Here is a 19,723-nt window from a genome sequence, read left to right as displayed (position 1 = left end):
TGTATGGTGCTTGGTCGTCACCTTGTTTGAAAAAGCGTAGGAGGTCACCTACCAAGTTGTCTTGCTATCTCTCCCTAAATCTTTTGGTTGGTGGCTACCTTGGAACCTTCTTTCAAAGGTAACTTTTTCCATTTGTTGTATATGACCCAACCACCTGAATTGTTGTAATTGTTGTTTCTGAAGAATTGTAATGACTCGCTTCAGTTGTCTTTGAAGGCCTTCGTTGGAGATTCTGACTAGATTTGTTGCACCAACTATAAAATGGGGACATTTTGCCTCGAAGACTAAAATCCTGTGTTCGTCCTCGACTTTTGGTGTCCATGTTTTGCAGGTGTACATGGTATCAGGGATGATTGCAAATCAAAGAATCGGAGGTTCGATTGCATTGATAGATGCTTATTTCTAAAGAGCAGGAGCATCCTCTTAGGGCTCGCACTTCCCAGGGCCAGTCTTCGTTTGATGCCGTCGGAACAGTTGTCATCTCATAATTGTAGACTCCGTAGGTACATGAACATGGTTACCAATAACACTTCTTCGCCACCTACTGAGACATGAATGGTGGATTTGATTTGATTTTACTTGATTTATTGACAAAAATAAAAACCAATGCATACACTTATTCCCTTACTGCCAACGTGCCAGATGCTATGAACGGCCATTATGAGGATTTGGGAAATCAACCATTTGATAAAAATATCACAAAAAAATTTGACAAAGATATCCTTTTTCTAATATCATCAATCAGAAAAACTAAACAGACAATAAACAAACAAAAACTAAACAAGAAAAAATGTAAGTATTTTTTTCATCTACTCAATAAGATATTTTAGAACGAGAGTATTTTTTCAGAATGAGATTAGCAAAATCAATTCTTCTGTATATTTGAGCAATGTAGGAGTATTCCACAGATGACAGGAAATAAATCACTTCACTAGATTATCAGATATACCTTATTCACAAAACATTAAACAGAAAAAACTAAACAAACAACTTTTACCTACTCAATAAGATATTAAAAAAAAAATTCGGGGCGAACTTAGCGAAAGTGATTCCTTTATATAGTTGGGCAACATGTTCCACACATCTACACCAACATGTGGTAATAACAGTGCACCTCTATCGCTGTGGCGCATTTCTAATATGAACAAATTATTTTTAGATGAGGTTGTTAGGTATGAATGATATTCTGAAGCCGTTTGAAACATGTTAACCTGTCTTAGTCCAAGTGGTGCTAAAGAATCAATACACGAGTAAATCAAACTTGCAACATGGAGCATAGATATTTTAGAAACATTCGGAACTTTTGCTGGGCGCAATGAATCACTTTTAGAGTATTTATATGAAAATAGAGTTTTTACTGCCCGATTTTATATTACTTGGATTTTATGTGCATTATAATTAAACGAATTAGACCAAAGTGCGGATCCATACTTTAAATATGAAGAAACGAGAGTATAATATAAGGTTTTAAGTGCTTCCTGAGCAATAAATTGCTTTAGTCTATTTAGAATACCTGTCCCTCGGGAAATTTTAATGGACAGTGCCCCCCCCATGATATTTCCATGTAATCATTTCATCAATAATCATTCCTAGATAATTGAAATTGGTTACCCTTTCAATTTTTACATTTCCAAATGAAAGTATCTTATTTGTTTCAAAATGTTTTATATTTGAAAATACCAAACATTTTGTCTTCGAAATATTTAATGATTCATTCGCAAATGAATGGATGGGTTCGGGTCTTTTGTGGTGCGTAGCGTATAATTTTTGCCTTTTTTGGATTTATTCATATGACGAAGCTATTTGATGCAGTTTCAAGTTCAGAGGGTCGGGCCTGTAGATTGGACTTGGTTGTGGCAAGAATGGCAAATATTCCGAATTACCAATTGTTTATTAACGGGGTTTATAATGGGGAAGAAAGATTGTTTGATGGTGGGTCATCAGTCTTCTTGGCCAAAAGGAACACAAAATCTTGTATGGAAAGGGGTGGGGGCTAAGGTCCCAGAAAGGGGCCAAAATTCTTTTTGTCCATGATTAGCTTGAAACTTGCTGCCACAAGTTTTTGAGCCAAGAGGAACCCTATCTTTTTATGATTTCTCCGTACTTTCTTTACCTTCTATATACGATTCCTCTATTTTTGACACAATCTTTTCTAGTATTTAAAAAGATACCCTTTATAGATATTCGTTCAGTAAAGAGAAGATAATACACATAAAATCTCAGTTAATACTCAATAACATCATTTTTTCCCACAAAATTAGACATCAACAAAGCAGTAACTTGTTACTACTTTGTGCTAATTGGGATTATTCTGGTAGGAGGTGCTTTATGAGTCATTCTGATATAAAATCATGGCAACTGCCTTACCCCCTCTACTACACATGAGCAGCAAAAGTAAATCTAAACAGTAGGCTAGCCCCTTTAATGAAAAAGTGGTAATTTTTGAGCCTAAAAACACTTTCTCGTAGTTGAAGGTGCCCACTTTCCTCTGTGAGATGTACAATGATACTCCTGAACGTCCGCGTGATATATCCTTAAAATATATATTCAAGGTTCTATGGTTATTTGGACTAGTTAGGCTACTGATAAACATATTTTAGGCACGCACCCACGGAGGGGGAGGGGATAAAAGGGGTGTAGCCCCCCCCCTGTCAAGAAGAAAATTAATTTTTTTTTCAATCTTATTTAATATGCTCGGTTTTACCATTCATTCTTTAGTTCCTACTCAAAACTTGCATTCAATGAGCCAAAATAAACTTAGAATAATGCCTAAAAATACCAATTTTTTCTAAGGAATATTTAAAGTTTTCCAGTAGTGTATAAAGGTTTTTTTTCTAGGTATGAATAAGGAAATAATAGTCTATCCTTGCAGATGTGCTGTTTTATTTTCTTGCCTTTTTTGTATTTCAATGCTCCACATGCTTAGTTGGTATCTCACCTAGGTTTCTAGATGATCTAACAGAGATTTCACACTGAGCAAACTTCACAACTGAGCAAGTGATGATTAGCTGTTGGACTACTTGGTGTATCTCACCCTAGATTGTGACTCAGTAGGTGGAGGAGAGGACTGTTATTGCTAAAATAACAAAGAAAAAATGGAGTCAAAAGCTTTTTAGATAACTTTGAAAAAAACGGCCTGCAGAAGAGTTAGCTGAATCACAATATCTGAAACCAGCATAAAAGGCTTTAGGTAACAGTCAGTCTTTGGCCTCTTTGGAACTAAACATTATTACAACAAAATGTTTACTTTGTTAGATTCAGTAAGATTCTACTCATCTGACTTTCATACTTAATTCCAGCTAAATAGCCTTACAAAAGTTCCCCTAGTGCACAGGCATAGCCCTAGGTTGTATACCAAAAGCAAATAACACATTTCTGAATTTATTAAAAGTAAGGCATTTTTGTTAGTGTTCAGCTGAGAAGATGGAATGCATAGGTTGTTGCCATGTTTTGTTTCACAAAATCAATTATTTAGGTTGATAAATAAAACTCTTGTAAATAATATTTCTTATAAGAGCTGATAAACATCTTTTTACCCACTTTCCTCTGCAAGATGTCCTGTGATAACCCTGAAACATACACTGTTTGCATGCATTTTTCCTAATAAAAATATTGGATGTCTTATACTTCTTTGGAATGGTTAAAACTACTATTAAACATATTTGACAGTGTATAAAGAAATTGTTTTCCAGGTATGAATGAGGAAGCATTAGTTAATCCTTGTAGATGTGCGGGCAGCATAGGCTTAATTCATAGGAGTTGCTTGGAAAAGTGGTTAGTAACTGCCAATAAAGATAAGTGTGACCTATGCAAGTATCAGTTTCACGTGCGAAGGAAGCAGAGAACTTTTATTCAGGTGAGATGCCTTATTTTTACACTTTCGGGTTTATTAGGGTAGTGTTCTTCTTCCGAGATGCATCTACCTCTTTCTAGAGGTAGGTATGTGCACCTATTTTGATGTACTTCTTTGAAATGCATGCTGGTAGGTACCAGTAAAGAATACAGTTATTGGCTGATGTATTTCATCTTGTCTGTGAACATTGATGATGGTAAGAGGTGGGGGTCATGGGAGCCATCAAACAACCTTTATCCTCTTATGCCAGCTTACTGGTAGAAAAGTAGGTATGTTTCGCCGTGTTTGAAACATAACCTTAAACAGTTTTTGATTTGTAGGATTGGAGCCTCAAATTGGGTCCCTGACGCTTTCAAGACCACCTCCGATCAACAACTTTTCAGCAAAAATTGATTTCTTTAGCAAAGAGATAACTATTAAACGTAGAAGGTACGTGTGAGGCTAGAAAATGAAATCACAAACTCAACCAAGATCACAAACAGAAATGGCCCCTAAAAGCAGGAGGCAGTACTTTTAAGTATTAAAAAAAAACTCATTTTTCGGATCTATAAAATTTTCTATTTTTATCTTGGGTAATATTCTGGTGATAGGGCTAGAGAATCACCGTGGATTTTTACACACTTAGATTTTAGCATAAATTTAACCTGAAACTGCAGCCTACATTCTTGCCTGTCTAAATTGATCTTACCACTTGAGCACCATCTTTTTTAGCCCCATTTAAGAATTACACACAGCCCTCCAAAATATAATGCCATATTCATCAACCAGCAGGAGGTCCAAACTTTCCATAGAAACTGTTGAGGTTAGAGCCTCATCACTTTTTCCTCATAAACATAAATCACTGGAAAGAAAAACAATACTTAAGCAAAGTTTTGCTACCACAATACAGTTAGTCTAGCAAAAAGTATAGTTGTGTTGCGAAAGCAACACTTTGGTTTTGTGGTGTGTGTTTTTTTTTCTAGCACCCCGAAGTGTGGAACTTAGGCTGGATTGATGAATATGACTTTGCATTTTGGAAAGCTTCGTAGAACTCTTGCCTGGGGCCAAAAATCTATTGTTTCTACCCATTTCTGTTCGTGATTTCAGCTGAGTTTATCATTTGGTTTTTTGCACTAGGGATTGCAGTAGAGAGATGGTATCAGATGTGCCTCTTAAACTTTAAAAGTTCTCTCATTACTAAAGAAATTAGAGTTTATCCTTTGCTCATTTCGAAGTGATGATGTTAGAAACTTGGCCTACAGCAAAAAAAGTCAACTTTTGAACTAAGACAGATAGATTTTTTTTTCAACGACAGTTGATAGCTCTTGATGAGCTGATCAAAGTATATGTCATCCATTTTTTTTTACAGAAAAATTATTTCATGAGATATATCAGTTTAAAAGTTTAAAGGGGTTTACAACTTCAGTAGTAAGGTACATACTGAAACCAAAAATAGGCCGATACCAATCGTCAGACACATAGGGAGTTTTAAGCAATAGTTAGCTGTTAGCTCATAATCATCTTAGGCAATGAGGGGCTCTCAACTTTTGCTAGTTGGTGTACCTATTATTTATTTCTGGTGTATTTGATTGTAAGACCAATTTGGTTCCAGTGGTAAGACGTGTAGGGGCCTTGTAAGTAATAATCGGCTGTTAGGCTGCAATCATCTTCAGCGATGAGGGGCTTGCAACTTTTGCTAGTTGCAATGAGGGGTTTGCAACTTTTGTGAGTTGGTGTACCTAATATTTATTTTAAGATTCTTACAGATTAACAACTTCAGCATTTAATCGAAGCGAGGAAACAAAACAAAATGTTGCTGTCGCAACACTTTACTCAACGAAGCCGAACAAATGTTGCCGCAACACCTCACGTTGCCCATGCAACGTAAATCTAGTTTAATGTTGTCTCTAAAGCTGAACGATAATTGTATTATCCGCAAGCATATGCTTTTGCTTAAAGCTTCTTATATTGAAGGACATATTTTTTTGTAAGTTTTTACTGCCCATAACCTGTGTTGTTTTGCTATTGTTTTGGTCTACAGAGGCACTAATGGAGATTTATAGATCTGCTTTCATTTCTTTTTTAGTTTGTATTTATTTTATTCTAGCTTAAAAGATGAGCCACCATTTCAAATTATTGAAAATAACCGAAAAAACTCATTGCGGTAAGACTTGACTGTGTACACCAATAGGCGTCCTCATATCTATTTGTATATGAGCAGGAATTTACTATGATTTTGCATGTTAAATTTTCGTGATTTGCCAGAAGTAAACATTTTGTGTTTTTAAATGCAGATTTATATTCATGAGGTTTAAATACCTAATATCATGCGGAATCCTAGGGAGGGGGTTGACTCATTTATATGATTGGCCTGAAACTTCAATTAAAAAGCTTTGCGCTGCTCATTGCTCTTAAATTCTGACTGGTTGCGTCCATTTTTCACATGTATCCCTTTGATAGTATCTTGCTTTATTTGCAATAGTTTGTCTTCTAATTCGCTTTGCTTTAAATTTAGATTCTTTTTCTTCTCGTCTTTTTTCGTCGTTTGATTGTTAGTTTGGATTGTTTAGATGTCTTGGAGCTATTTTTTTTTCTTCAGTGTCTATCATTTCAATGTAAATAATATATAAATTGAAACGGAATGTTAAAATTAATTATGAAATTCTAATAATACTGCTATGGAATGTTACAGGGTTGATAGACAATTAACTTGTTCACATTATGAATGACTAATCTAGACATTATGAAATGAAATTCTTCAGGAGTTGTGGAAATCATCTCCTTGAAATAGCAAATCTGAAACTAGATGGTGTAGAATGTAGGCCTATTTATTCGATGGGACGGTGGGTGTATCTAGGCATTGAGTAAGACTCTTGATGAACTCTAGCATGAACCATAATTATGTTTTTTTTTTTATAAAACAGAAGGGGATCCCCATCATCCCTCACCTTCTGAAACGTTCCCTGTTTTGCTATTGTCATCTGAAACGTCGAAAAAATGGCCTCTTACATTTAAAACCACCTTTTTTTGTATTCTAACTAAAAAATAAAAAACAACGTTGTCCCCCATACTTTCGGGAATTGGTGTCACTGCTATAGGACTGCTTTTAGGAGGCAATGCTGACTCGGATGTATCCCAGACAATGCTGTAGCATTGCCTTTGGTAAATGGCCATAAGGGTTCAATGTATTATTTACTGTTCAATTTTTTCCCATAGCCACTTCATATGGAAGGGTGGTCATAGAATCTTTGAAGTCGGCTTATTCGATTGAAAATTGAAAGCTCTAGTGTCCTTTTTAAGAATAGAAAGTGATGGAAGGGCAACCAGCCCCCTCCAATCTCTTTTTTAGCTGAAGTCCCCAAACAAATATGATCAAACTTTTGAGATCACCATTTTTGAAATAGTCTTAAGTCGAATAACTATGCCCTTGGGGATGACGCGACCCCTCCCCCAGCAGCCCCTGAACCAACGAGTATAAGTTATTAAAGTTGCCTACTGCTTACATACAAGGTTGATGTTTTTAGGAGAGGGTCGCATTTTTGATCCTGGGTTTCATGAAGGCTTGGGATATTAAGGTGAAACTTTCAGCATAGGTTGAGTGAGTTTTGAGCAGAAATAAAACCATGCTGATTGTAAAAATGACGTAAAAAAGGGCAACCAGCCACCTCCCATCTCCTTTTTAGCTGAAGTCCCCCAAACGCATACGATTAAAATTTTGAGATAACCGTTTTGTTTGAAACAGTCTAAAAGTCGAATAAATATGCCTTCGGGGGTGACACGACCCCTTCCCCCAGTAACCCCTGGGTCAACGACTATAAGGGATTAAAGTTGCCTGGTGTTTACGTATAAGGTTGATGTTCTTAGAAAACGGTCGTATTTCTGATCCTGGGTTTCAAAAAAGCTTGGAATATTAATGTGAAACTTTCAGCATAGGTTGAGTGGGTGTTGAACAGAATCAAAACACACTAAGTTCATGCTTGTTGCTAAAATGGCGTATCAGCAATATCTCAGGAGTGGCTAAGGCTATTTTTTTGAAATATTCAGTGCATATTGAGGGGATATTGAAAAGTACCCGCCTTCTTCCCCCTCGCCCTTTTAACATTCTTCCCCAACACGGATCGATATTTTGAGATAATCATTTTGTTCAAAATAGTCAAAAGGTCGAATAACTGTGTCTCCGGGGATGGCATTATCCCCTACGGTCCCGGATAAGTTTTTTTTTGTAATTTGCTGATTGTTTACACATAGGATTTGTTTTTGGGAAATGGGGTAGTGTTTGATCCTGGGTGGATCCAAAAAGACCAAGGGCACTAAGGCGAAACTTCAGGAAATGTTGAACCAAATCTGAACTATGTCTACACTATGCGTATCCAAACTATGCGTATCTGTAATGTCTTAGGAACGGCTAAGGGACTACTACTGTAACTGCAAGTGCGACTTTGACTGTGGCTACGACTACTCGCGACTGCAACTACTTGCCACTGTGACTATTGCAGTTTCGACTATAACTCTGACAACGTGCGAAATCAACTGCTACTGTGACTATTTGTGACCGCAATTCAAACTACTTGCGACAGTGACTACTTGCAACTGCGATTACTTGTGACTGCGAATGGAACTGCTTGCGAATCTGACTACGATACTTTCTACTACAAATTTGAATACTTCTGACTACGACTACTTGCGAGTACGACTATTTACAGCTATGACTACTTGCGACTATTTGCGACTATGACTACTTGCGACTGCGACTACTTAAGACTGAAACTGATTGTAATTGCGGCTGCAAATCATAGCGACTGCAAAAACTACTACTACTCCGATTTCCATTGTGGCTGTTACTATTGCCACTGTTACTACAACTACTACTATTATTGTTTATTTTTTACCCACACTATACAAAGGTATAGTACGTGGAGTAATACAAAGAAAAACATATAAAAATGCAATGCAAACCAAAATACAAATAGCATGGAAACTAGATACAGAGTAACATATAGAAAATAAAACAAAAGAACGAAAAAATAAAAGGAGGGGAAAAGAAAAAAACTCATAATCTTCAGAATCTAATAACGCAGTAGTGTAGAGAAATATGGACGCAAGCTTTCTTTATTGTTATTATTATTTAATTTTTAACTCACTTTTATACTAAAAAACGGGGAGTAACAAAAGAGAGAACAACAAAAGATAAACGAACAAAAGGAAAAATAACTTACGACTGAAAAAACTGATAAGGCGGTGTTGCGGAGAAATACGGATACAAGCGGAATTTGAAAGTTTTCTGTTTAGTGCTTACAATTTTACTGCAGTATCAGGAACAAAAATATGTTAATAAGAACCCGGTTTTTCGTCTAAGGAGGAAGAAACAACACAATTTACAAAATGTTCAATAATCAATCCGAATTCTTTTTAAATCTTTTTTCTTAAGAAGGGGGTAAATTCTGGAAGCTAAGAGAATTGAATCGTCACATAAAAAGTGGATAGAGATTGACCAACGCAAGTTTATTATATTTACGTCTATTGGCAGCAATCTTAGCATATCCCAATTAGATTTTCTTATTAATATCGGAGACTGTACGCTGGCGTAAGCTTGCAAGAGTGTTAGTAATGGAAATACCAAGCCATCGAAGAGAATCTACGAGAGGGATAGTAAAGCCACTACAACGAAGAGAAGTACTAGAATTGTCGTTAAAAGAAAGAATTTCACATTTATCAACATTACAAGAAATTCCTATATCCGAAAACGAAGTAGAAACATGTGAATCCATGTTAGATAGACCAGTTTCAATACGGCTTGTAAGAAGCAGGTCATCAGATAGATATGAAACATCAGAAAAAAACAGAGAGATAGGTAGCCGATATCTTTGCCAGAACTCCTGAAATACATAATTTGAATATATTTCACTAATGCTGAATTTGCTTAATGTTATTACATATCGTGCAAACATCTCATCCCATTTTAGGGCTAGCCGATAACCCCTTGTAAGTTCTACTGTTATGTTAGGCACTCTAGGTTTCATTTCGACATTGGTAGCTCTTTCAATATCCAATAGAGTAAGAGCATCCATTACTAAGGAATATTCCAAGAATAATATCCTTGATGTTTACACACTGAACTCTTCTTCAATAATGTGGCGAGTGAACCCTAAGATTTATCATGTTACGTGTCATTGACCTTCAAAACCAGTTTTTGCTGGATTATAAAGGCTTCCCCGGAACCAAAACAGCTCGCGCAAGATTAGGTCATTTTTAGCTGTAAATATTGGACCATGATCAATTTTTTTCAATCTAGACTTCCCCGCTTGACTAACGGAAACTATTAAGTTCTGTCACGTAACATCCAAAGAAATCATTTGCATAAGTGAACAAACCCTATTATGTAACATGCAACTGCATCTTTCAGAAAATGTTCTCTATTACGTAACAAACACCTGCGTCCTGAAGAGGTTTTTTTCAAAAAAAGTGTCTTTTTCAAAAAAAAAGTGTCCGGATCAGGATTCGAAGCGGGTGGGCTTTCATGGAAGTACTGTCCCCCTCACTACTCTAGTTATGCTATACCAAACACAGCATTTGGCCACGCATAACCTGTCCCATAAGTTAACATGGTAATTCCGTGATGGTAAGGCATATATTCTTATTGATTTTTCTTATGTAAATAGAAGACTGACAGGATCGATACTGGGCATTAGGATATATAAAAGTACTAACGTTGAAAATAAAGATCATATCTAGTTGTATCATGAGTCAATGTAAACCTGAAATAAAGGAAGGATAACTACTTACCAGGAAGTTGTGACATTGGTAGATGTTAGAATGAAAATTTGATTAGAACCTTTCAAGGACAATTGGGTATGACGCTGGGAAGTTTTGAAGTTGATAATTGAGAGAGGAATAGAATGATCTTAGGAATTTATTTTGCGAAATAGAAAATACTTTTGGATGAACAACCTAAAACAGCTACGAATGTTAGTGAAAATGCCTTAGGCTGTGTAGATGAGACCAAAGTGTTTTGTATGTATAGTTTCTGAGTGAAAGCTCTTACGAGAATATAAGGGAAGTGAGGGAATAGAGATGGGATAAAGGTATGAATTAAGGAGTGTTGAACAAAGGCTATGGATACAACTGCTAAGGACGGGGGAAAGCAGCAAAATGACATGATAGTAAGATATTGTCTGGGTATGTTAAGAGATTGAGGGGACGCAGTCAGTCCAAAGAAACTTAATCGCTTAAATTAGCAATTAAATAAAAAAAACCGATTTTTTTAGCTGAAAGTAAGGAGCGACATTAAAACTTAAAACTAACAGAAATTTCTCCGTATATGAAATGGGTTGTCCCCTCCGCAATCCCTCGCTCTTTACGCTAAAGCTTTTAATTGTTTTAAAAAGTAGAATTGTGGCAAAGAGTCAAACTTTAGCGCAAAGAGCGAGGGATTGCGGAGGGGACAACCCATTTCATATACGGAGTAATTTCTGTTCGTTTTAAGTTTTAATGTGAGTCGACCCAGGTTTAAATGGGTACCTGGAGAAATTTGGGGAAGTTAAACAGGAAGGGTGTGCGAAAGCACAGGATGGTTGGCCCCCAACCCCCCATTGCACTTCCTGGCTGAAGGGCCAAGAAACGGAGATCAGCACCGCCGGTAGGGACTGTAAAGTCTAATGCCGTATCCTTTACCTTTTACCTTACTTTCAGCTAAAAAAATCAGTTTTTTTATTTAATTTCTGGACGTTTTTGAATTAATGCATGTTTGGGCTTGGCTCTCCGCACATAAATTATTAAAATGAAATTTGTATATTAATTCTTTTATTGGCTAAATGGCTTTCTCTTAGTTTTGATCAGACGATTTTGAGAAATAAGGGGTGGAGAAGGAGGCCTAGTTGCCCTCCAATTTTTCGGTTACTTAAAAAGGCAACTAGAACTTTTAATTTTTAACGAACATTTTTATTAGTAAAAAATATACGTAACTTAAGAATTAACTTACGTAACAAACTTTCATAACCTTATATTTTTATTATGTATACGAGGGGGTTTGTACCCTCGTTAATACCTCGCTCTCTACACTAAATCTTAACTTTTCTCCCAATTCTTTAAGAATGACCCCTGAATCAGAAAGGCCGTAGAATAAATAGTTGAAATTACTAAAAATACTTTAGCATAAAGAGCAAGGTATTTATCTCCTCCTAAATACCTCGCTCTTTATGCTAAAGTATTTTTAGAACCCCTCATATGCGTAATAATCTCTGTTCGTTTTAAGTTTCAATGCTTATTCTTCCTTTCATTTGAAAAAACGTTTTCATGTTTATTTTTCATTGTTTTCTTATAGTAATGCTTGAGAATCCTGCGCCCTTTTCATTGAATTTTTCATCCCCCATGACAGATTCCTCCAAGAAAAGATCCTCCAACATAGCCCCCTCTCCTCAGCCCCACCCCCAAACAAAATAAAATCCCCTTGAAAACGTCTGTACACTTCCCAATAACCATTACTATATGTAAACACTGGTCAAAGTTTGTAACTTGCAGCCCCTCCCCCAGGGATTGTGGGGGAGTAAGTCATCCCCAAAGACATAGTTATTATGGTTTTCGACTATGCTGAACAAAATGGCTATCTCAAAATTTTGATCCGTTGACTTTGGGAAAAAATGAGCACGGGAGGGGGCCTAGATGCCCTCCAATTTTTTTGGTCACTTAAAAAGGGAACTAGAACTTTTCATTTCCGTTAGAATGAGCCCTCTTGCGACATTCTAGGACCACTTGGTCGATACGATGACCCCGGGAAAAAAACAAAAAAACAAATAAACACGCACCCGTGATTTGTCTTCTGGCAAAAAATACAAAATTCCACATTTTTGTAGATAGGAGCTTGAAACTTCTACGGTAGGGTGTTTCCCCCTATTTTCCTAAATAAGGCAAATTTTCTCAGGCTCTTAACTTTTCATGGGTAAGACTAAACTTGATGAAAATTATATATTTGAAATCCGCATTAAAATGCGATTCTTTTGATGTAGCTATTGGCATCAAAATTCAATTTTTAGAGTTTCGGTTACTATTGAGCCGGGTCGCTCCTTACTACAGTTCGTTACCACGAACTGTTTGATAAATGAGGGTGAAGAGATGATAATAAGTAACAAAACTTGACTAAGTGCGTGGCTTCCCCTTCCTGTGTAGTATATGTAGCAAGGATGGTGGATAGAGTGAAGATGCTGGAACTATAAGAGCCATAGTGCATAGTGTTGTAGTCAAGTGTTGCTGTCATACGTAATTGTTTCGAAGAAAGGCAGAGGAAGATGAGCTAGAAGTAGTTTATAGTAATAGTTTTAGTATAGTTTTGACTACTTATTTGAATTGACCCTTTTTGAAACAATTAGTTCTACAAAAAAAGTGATTCAATCCCACCTCCTGGAACTATAACGGAAAAAAGGTTAGGAATATACCTTTTGGATTGTGTCACCTGAATGAATGATGATAGACAATTTCTTTTGTTATTGATTTTCTATTGGGGTAAGCTCAAGAGCTGATGGTTGATTAAAAACAAAAATGAAAAAAAAATCTCTTCGTATGATATTTTAGGTTGGATGCCCCAAGGAAGCAACTTTAGCCGAGTCTTATTTGGAATTTTATCCATTATTTGTTCCAATTTTATCCATGATTTGTTCCCTTTTATTTAGTATTCCATTACAGTGCGCATAGAGTTTGTAATAGATAGTGTAATAGAATTTATTCAGTATTCTATTAAAGTGCGCGTAGATGGTATGAAACTGTACCAGTTCCAAGGTCTGGGGATGAACATCATCTATAAAACGACCTCATTTCTGACGTAAATGGGGTGAACTCTTTATTCATAACAAACCAGACACAAATTTAGCTTTTTTCCTTTTTCAGTGGATCCGTAGCCCTACGCAAGCAACCAGCGTTCGAACTTTCTTTATTGATTTGGCTGCGATTTCTCTGTTGACAATCATGGCCGTAGTAGCCAATTATTATTGTATCACCAGTGGTATATCTTTCATCCAAGAAGAACTCTATTTTGAAGCTGTTGCTTTGCTGTTCATCTGTGCTGTCCTGGATAGTGTTCATCTTCTGTGGGTATTACTCTCAATTCGGTGAGTTTTTATGCCAAACTTGTAATTAATTATTGATTTAGGAACAGGGCATTTTGCTAAACAGAGCTAGTAATAAAATATTACTAAACCTTCTGTTGTAAAAACAAGCTTATCGAAAGCTAACCAAGATTTCCGCAATAACTCTGAATATAAATATGCTGTTAAATTTAATATTTAACCCTCTTATTTATAAACTTACAGAAACATAAAGGCCAATAGTTGTTTTTACCCACTAAACTAAGTCGAGGCTCAGATCACAAGAGCCCATTGCCTCCATACCCAAATAGCCACTTGGGTATTGATGCTCCCTCTGGTACGACACCACTCGTCAGCCATCAGCGGCAAGCGGCACTTGGCTCTCAGAACCGGTAATAACAGGAGCTTTTTTCTCCCACCTTGGATTGCTCCTCAAAGGATCGCTTCTTGCGTCACGATTGGCGCTTCATATGTCCTGGGGGATTGACCTCACCCTTATTTGTGGCTGCTATTATTGGATTCAATCCGTCCAATCTCGGCAGTGTATGCCACAAAGTACCCTGACCCATGGTCACTGACCGGGAAGATTAGTGACTGGACGGTGACTGAAATTAACAGTAGTAGGTCTCCGGTTATTTATTATTTATTTATTAATACCAAATACGGTAAGCTTTCAAGCTTGTCGCAAGCTTATGCCTAGTACTTTCAGAAGCACTACGAGAAGGGTGTCACCAGTGCTCAAAAAGTTCTGGCGGAACGATATTGAAAAATGGCGTAATCCCAAAACATTTCCCCGTCTAAACCTCTTGCACAAAAAGTGTTTTATAGAAGCGTTTTATAGGCTACTTTTGTTTATCTATTTATTTATTTCAAACCCGTCAAATAATAAAAAAAAGTACACAGACGGAGTACAAAATAGAGAAAAAAACAAAACGGGAATAAAACATCACAACGTTTATCAAAACAAATAATAAAGGTTAACTATTAAACACTGAACTTCTTCTCATACATACAATTTTTAACATCAATGTGTAAGAAGGGAATGCCACTGATGAACACTGATTTTGTGGTTATGTTTCGAAACGAGTTTTGACAAAGCTATTTCTGCATCGGCTATTTTATATTCGAGGATTAAAGCTGAATCTTGGGTCCAAGGGGTAAATGAGGGAAATATTTTGCAAATTTGAAATTTGATGAACGGAGTTTATGTTTATCTGTTTATGTGAAAATCTTCCAAAATGCTGCTGTGTATAGGAAATGTGGGATTGCTCAGGGCTGGATTTAAAGCTTTGATGATTCTAGGCCCAAGCGTTTTTGTGTCTCCGTTTTTGCAAGATTTTCGAGAAATCTAGTGGAAGCACTGAACAGAACGCAACTGATGAGCCAAAAGTTATGAAAGTAAGTGGTGATACTGAACTCTCAATTGCCATTCTTGAGAGACATCTGACATTCAATAAGTAGCCACAGAACTCCTTTGTTGTTTTAAAATCACTTTTCTGTGAATAGGCATCGCGGTGGCGGAGTACACCTGGCACTTTGACGGTAAATCACATCAGTCCAGTTTTTGTTAAGAAAAAAATCACTCAGTGATAGTTTATTGCATCCCTTACATTGTGTTCCCTTAGGCCCGGGCCTAATGGGTCTATTGGTAAATCCTGGCCTGGTAGTGCTGTTGAATTATACAGTTTAGCAAGGATTAGTCGGTTGAAAGGGTTTTTTATTTTGGACAACTGAGGCATAAGCCTTAGACCCCCTACTGCTGCCATTTTAACAGCCTTCCAAATTTTGATGCAAAAAAGTATTGTGTTGTAGAGAAAGACATTAAAAATATTGCATTATTTTCTTTTTTTAGAAACATTGAAAATGGAGATGGTGAATGTGAGACCCGAAGTCTTGTGATTCGATGGTATTTGCCATCATTTTCTAAAACTTCATCGCTTTGTGATTTTCTCAGCAATATCCTGCAATTTGTTTGCCTATGGTTCTCATCATAATCTGCTTTTGCCGAAATTTGATTCATATATTTTTACGTTATTTACAAAACTGTTTTTGTCTAATGTTCTTTTTGTATAATTTGCCTGTTTTTGGGCTGTTTTTAAATTTCTGGCGGAATTGCAGTCAGGATTCTTTTCATCCTGACAGTGGTTGCTAAAAATTGGGCTAGAACGGTTTGGTTGATCTCAATCCAATTTGGTTGAAAGTAGAAGCTAGTGTCCATTCATCCAAATATTACCTTGCATTATAAACTCTTCAAAGGAAAAATTTTGATTTGCGATATTAATTAATTTAAAAAACATTTTCCACAAGACAAGTTTTTCAAAGAAAAGTAAAGATCTGCATTTAGCCAAGAATGAGCAAAATAAAGTTAAATAATCTTCCAAGCATAAAACTATCACAAATCATTATTAATAAAGAAATGAAATTCGAAACGAACAGAAGTTAAAATAAACAGCCGAGTCAAACTCAAAACGAGCAAAAATTAACATGAGTAGGGCTGATAAGCCCTATGCCTTCTCAAGACCAGAACATAATTTCCGCTTTACTGAAAAAACACATAAACAAATGACCGTAGATTGAACATCAAAACATACTTTGTGCATGCTGATTGTCAAAACGACGCACCAGCAACATCTCAGGAACAGCTTTGAATATTAAGTTGAAACTTTCAGGGCATGTTGTGTAAGCTCTGTTGCACAGTGCTTAGAGGACAAAGGGCTCTCCTTGTCCTTTTTAGACCCCTTAACATTGGTCAAAATCATGAAATTGTCACTTAGTTCAAGTTAGTCAAAAGGCTTGATAACCATGCCTCTGGGAGTGATGTTAAACAAAATCAAAAGATGCAATATGCATCCAGGATGTCAAATTAACGCTTCTGCAGTATCTCAGCAATAGTAAAAGGTATTAAGTTGAAGCTTTCGGAGAACGGTGAGGGGGATGTTGAAATTAATCAGTATATAACTATCTGCATCCCGGCTGTCAAAAAGGTGTAGGTTCAATATATCAGGATCGGTAAATGGTTCTTAATTGAAACTTTCAGGGGATGTTGAAGTAAATCAAAAGATATTATGTACATCCATCTTGTTAAAATGGTGTGTGCAATATGTGAAATATCTCAGGAACAGTTAAGGGTCAATCAAAAGATACTAGTTAGAACTAATAAATTAGTATTGAATAATTCAATTCTTAATCCAAAGCCATGAAAACTGGACAAGTATTTATTACATTAACCATTACAAACTTTGACAATCAAAAACGGACAGAAATCATTAAAAAAAAAAAGCTTAGAAAAAAGTTCTAAAGCCTATTGCGTCACTTGCGCTTTACTAAAAACAAATTATACTATGCACCCTGTTATATTTGTAGTTTCGAAAAATTGGAAATCAAAAGTTAAGAAAAAATCTTTGATTGGAGAGTTCCAGGGATTAATATCCCTGGAAACTCAATTTTGAATATTCAGCTTATTTTCATTATTTCTTTCCAGCCATCTTGATTATTATTGTGGTTTATTTTCTTTGTCGCCGATGTTTTGAAAAACAGAGGAATTCAAAATACAAAAATTTTTCAATAAATGGCAAATGACGCAATACGCCTTAGAACTTCAAATGGTTAAAGGAGGGCAAAGGGGACAGTAGCCAAACTATTGCTTGAAGTAATTTTTGTTTAGTTTTAAATTTGACTTGAATATTCAATTTAATTTTTGCTCGTTTAAAGATTTATTTATTCATCTATATTAGTATCCGTTACAAATTACGAGTACAATATAATTGAAAACTGAGTATATTCATAGTGCTAGAAACAAGACTAAATCCAACTAAAACTGTTTTCTAAAGAAAATTAAAAAACAAAGAATGTGTAACTGCTATAAGTCACATAATAAATCTAAACCTAGATTGGCTGCATTTTTTAACATAGTCTCAGAGTGACAGAACATTTCATATTGTTAGTTTCTAAATTATTCGGCATAAACATGTGTGAAGGGACAGCTTAATACTTTCATTTATGAACAGAAAACTTAATAATTCTAAATGAGACCCTTGAGATTGGGTTTGAACAAAGACTTTTAAAATATGGACATAACGATAATAGGAAGAGCCTTAATCTTGGATATGGATCAATGTTTGATATGGCCATTTAGTTTAAGTCCTGTTCGTTTTGAATTTATTTTATTCTTTAATTGTAATTTCTGGTTGTTTTGAATTTGAACTGTTGCAAGACTTTATTTCTGCTGGTCAAAGAAAAGGCATTTCCCCCTAAAATAGGGAAAAATTTGTTATATTTGGTCTAGCCCTATCCGTGGAAAACTCCTTGCTTCTGAATCCCACTTGAAAAATAATAAAATGATGTTTCCTGGATCCAGTCGAAAAATTAGCTCTTTGAAAACTGAAAACACTATTTCGAAATATTAGGTTTGTAATGTTTCTTTGAATTACAGATATCATTGTGGAGTCGTTATGAGATGGCGTTGCAGAGCATCAGTCATTGAATTGCTGAATGTTAAACGAAGAACTCCAATGAAAGCTACTGTTCATGTAGCACCTACCGACATTGTAATTCAAAGATGTACACCCCCTGTAGCTGAAAATGGAGAAATAACTCTTGCCGTAATTTTTACTTGTTTCCTTATTGCTGTAACGTTTACTGAGTTCATGGGTGAAAGGTGCTCTTGGAATGGGTATTAATGAAAAATATACGTTGAAAATCCGTCACTGCTATAGCAGTAACATAGTAAAGAGTAGTATGCCTTCCAAGTATTATTTTTTCATGGCTCGTGAAACTATGTACGACGCATTCCTAATTCAAATCTATGAGTGAATTAGCTTTATTTTATTTAACTGCTGAATTCTCAGTCAGTGCATGAAGAGAGTTATGCACTGTTGAAAATTTTACCCTATTGACCCCTGAAACGGTTTTATTCACCTATTTGTCGATTTGAGTCAGTAAAACCCAAATATATAACATCATCTTATATCTAACTAAATATCTTTAAGTTGTTTAACCTGTCCATCCTGGTGATTTACTCCATGATAAACGAAGACCACATCTCTAGAAAACAATTCCTCGAAATATCATGACTACTTTCTAGTCGAAAAGGTTTATTGCAAAGTCATGCATTAAGAAAAAAAAACAACAAAAAAGGTATTAAAATAAAAAGTGAAGAAACACGACGACTTTCTTTACAGGCCACTATATGCTAAAAGTAGTAATACTACCAACATAAAAATGTCTCCAAATGAGAAAGAGGCGTTTGGTGCCAATATCCCAGCAAGTGTTGTCATGGTTAAGGGGCATCGCAGTAGATATTATCTGTCTGGTTGAAATCTAACCTTATGAAGGGCTATGTAGTTCCTATTTTCTGGTTTTTATTTCAGACCAAGGACACTTCTGTTTTGCTTCGTGTTTATGCTATTTATTAAGCGAGAAAATTATGATTTCTGTTTTTTTCTTATGAAAGATTAGAGTCAATTTGTAATCTTTGCATGAACTATTCCTCTCAGGTTTGTGATGTAAATACTTTAATAAGTTTTTAAATTTGGTGTCGGGATTCTTGTACTAACAGCCAAATTATGGATCTATCTATAAAAGCTGTTATATGGGATGAACTTCGTTGGGGAAATTTAGTGAATTTGGGAGATTATTGTTGAAAGGGGTTATACCAAGTGGTGTCAACTGGGTGGCTGGAAGAGAAAACATTTACCCTCCGCTTATCCCCCTTAGATGTTTTTTCCTCAACCCTAGGTTTTGAAAAATGTATTTTGAGGTATTTTCATTTAAAAAAATAGATTTTTTCTGTAATTCCATTGAAAAAAAAACTAAAAAA

The 19,723-nt window shown here is 35.8% G+C and overlaps 1 protein-coding gene across 1 annotated transcript in view; it reads left to right on the top strand.

Annotated features, from left to right (window-relative positions):
• The window catches only part of LOC136032838 (E3 ubiquitin-protein ligase MARCHF3-like), a 31,789-nt gene that overhangs the window by 7,031 nt on the left and 5,035 nt on the right, over positions 1-19,723 (top strand). The window contains exons 2-4 of the mRNA XM_065713247.1: positions 3,693-3,856; positions 13,709-13,929; positions 18,338-18,506. Of these exons, the coding sequence (XP_065569319.1) occupies positions 3,693-3,856; positions 13,709-13,929; positions 18,338-18,506 (554 nt within the window). The remainder of the gene's footprint in view (positions 1-3,692; positions 3,857-13,708; positions 13,930-18,337; positions 18,507-19,723) is intronic.

The sequence above is a fragment of the Artemia franciscana genome, chromosome 11 (assembly GCF_032884065.1).
Source record: "Artemia franciscana chromosome 11, ASM3288406v1, whole genome shotgun sequence".
Lineage (NCBI taxonomy): Eukaryota > Metazoa > Arthropoda > Branchiopoda > Anostraca > Artemiidae > Artemia > Artemia franciscana.
This window is presented reverse-complemented; position numbering and strand designations above follow the sequence as displayed.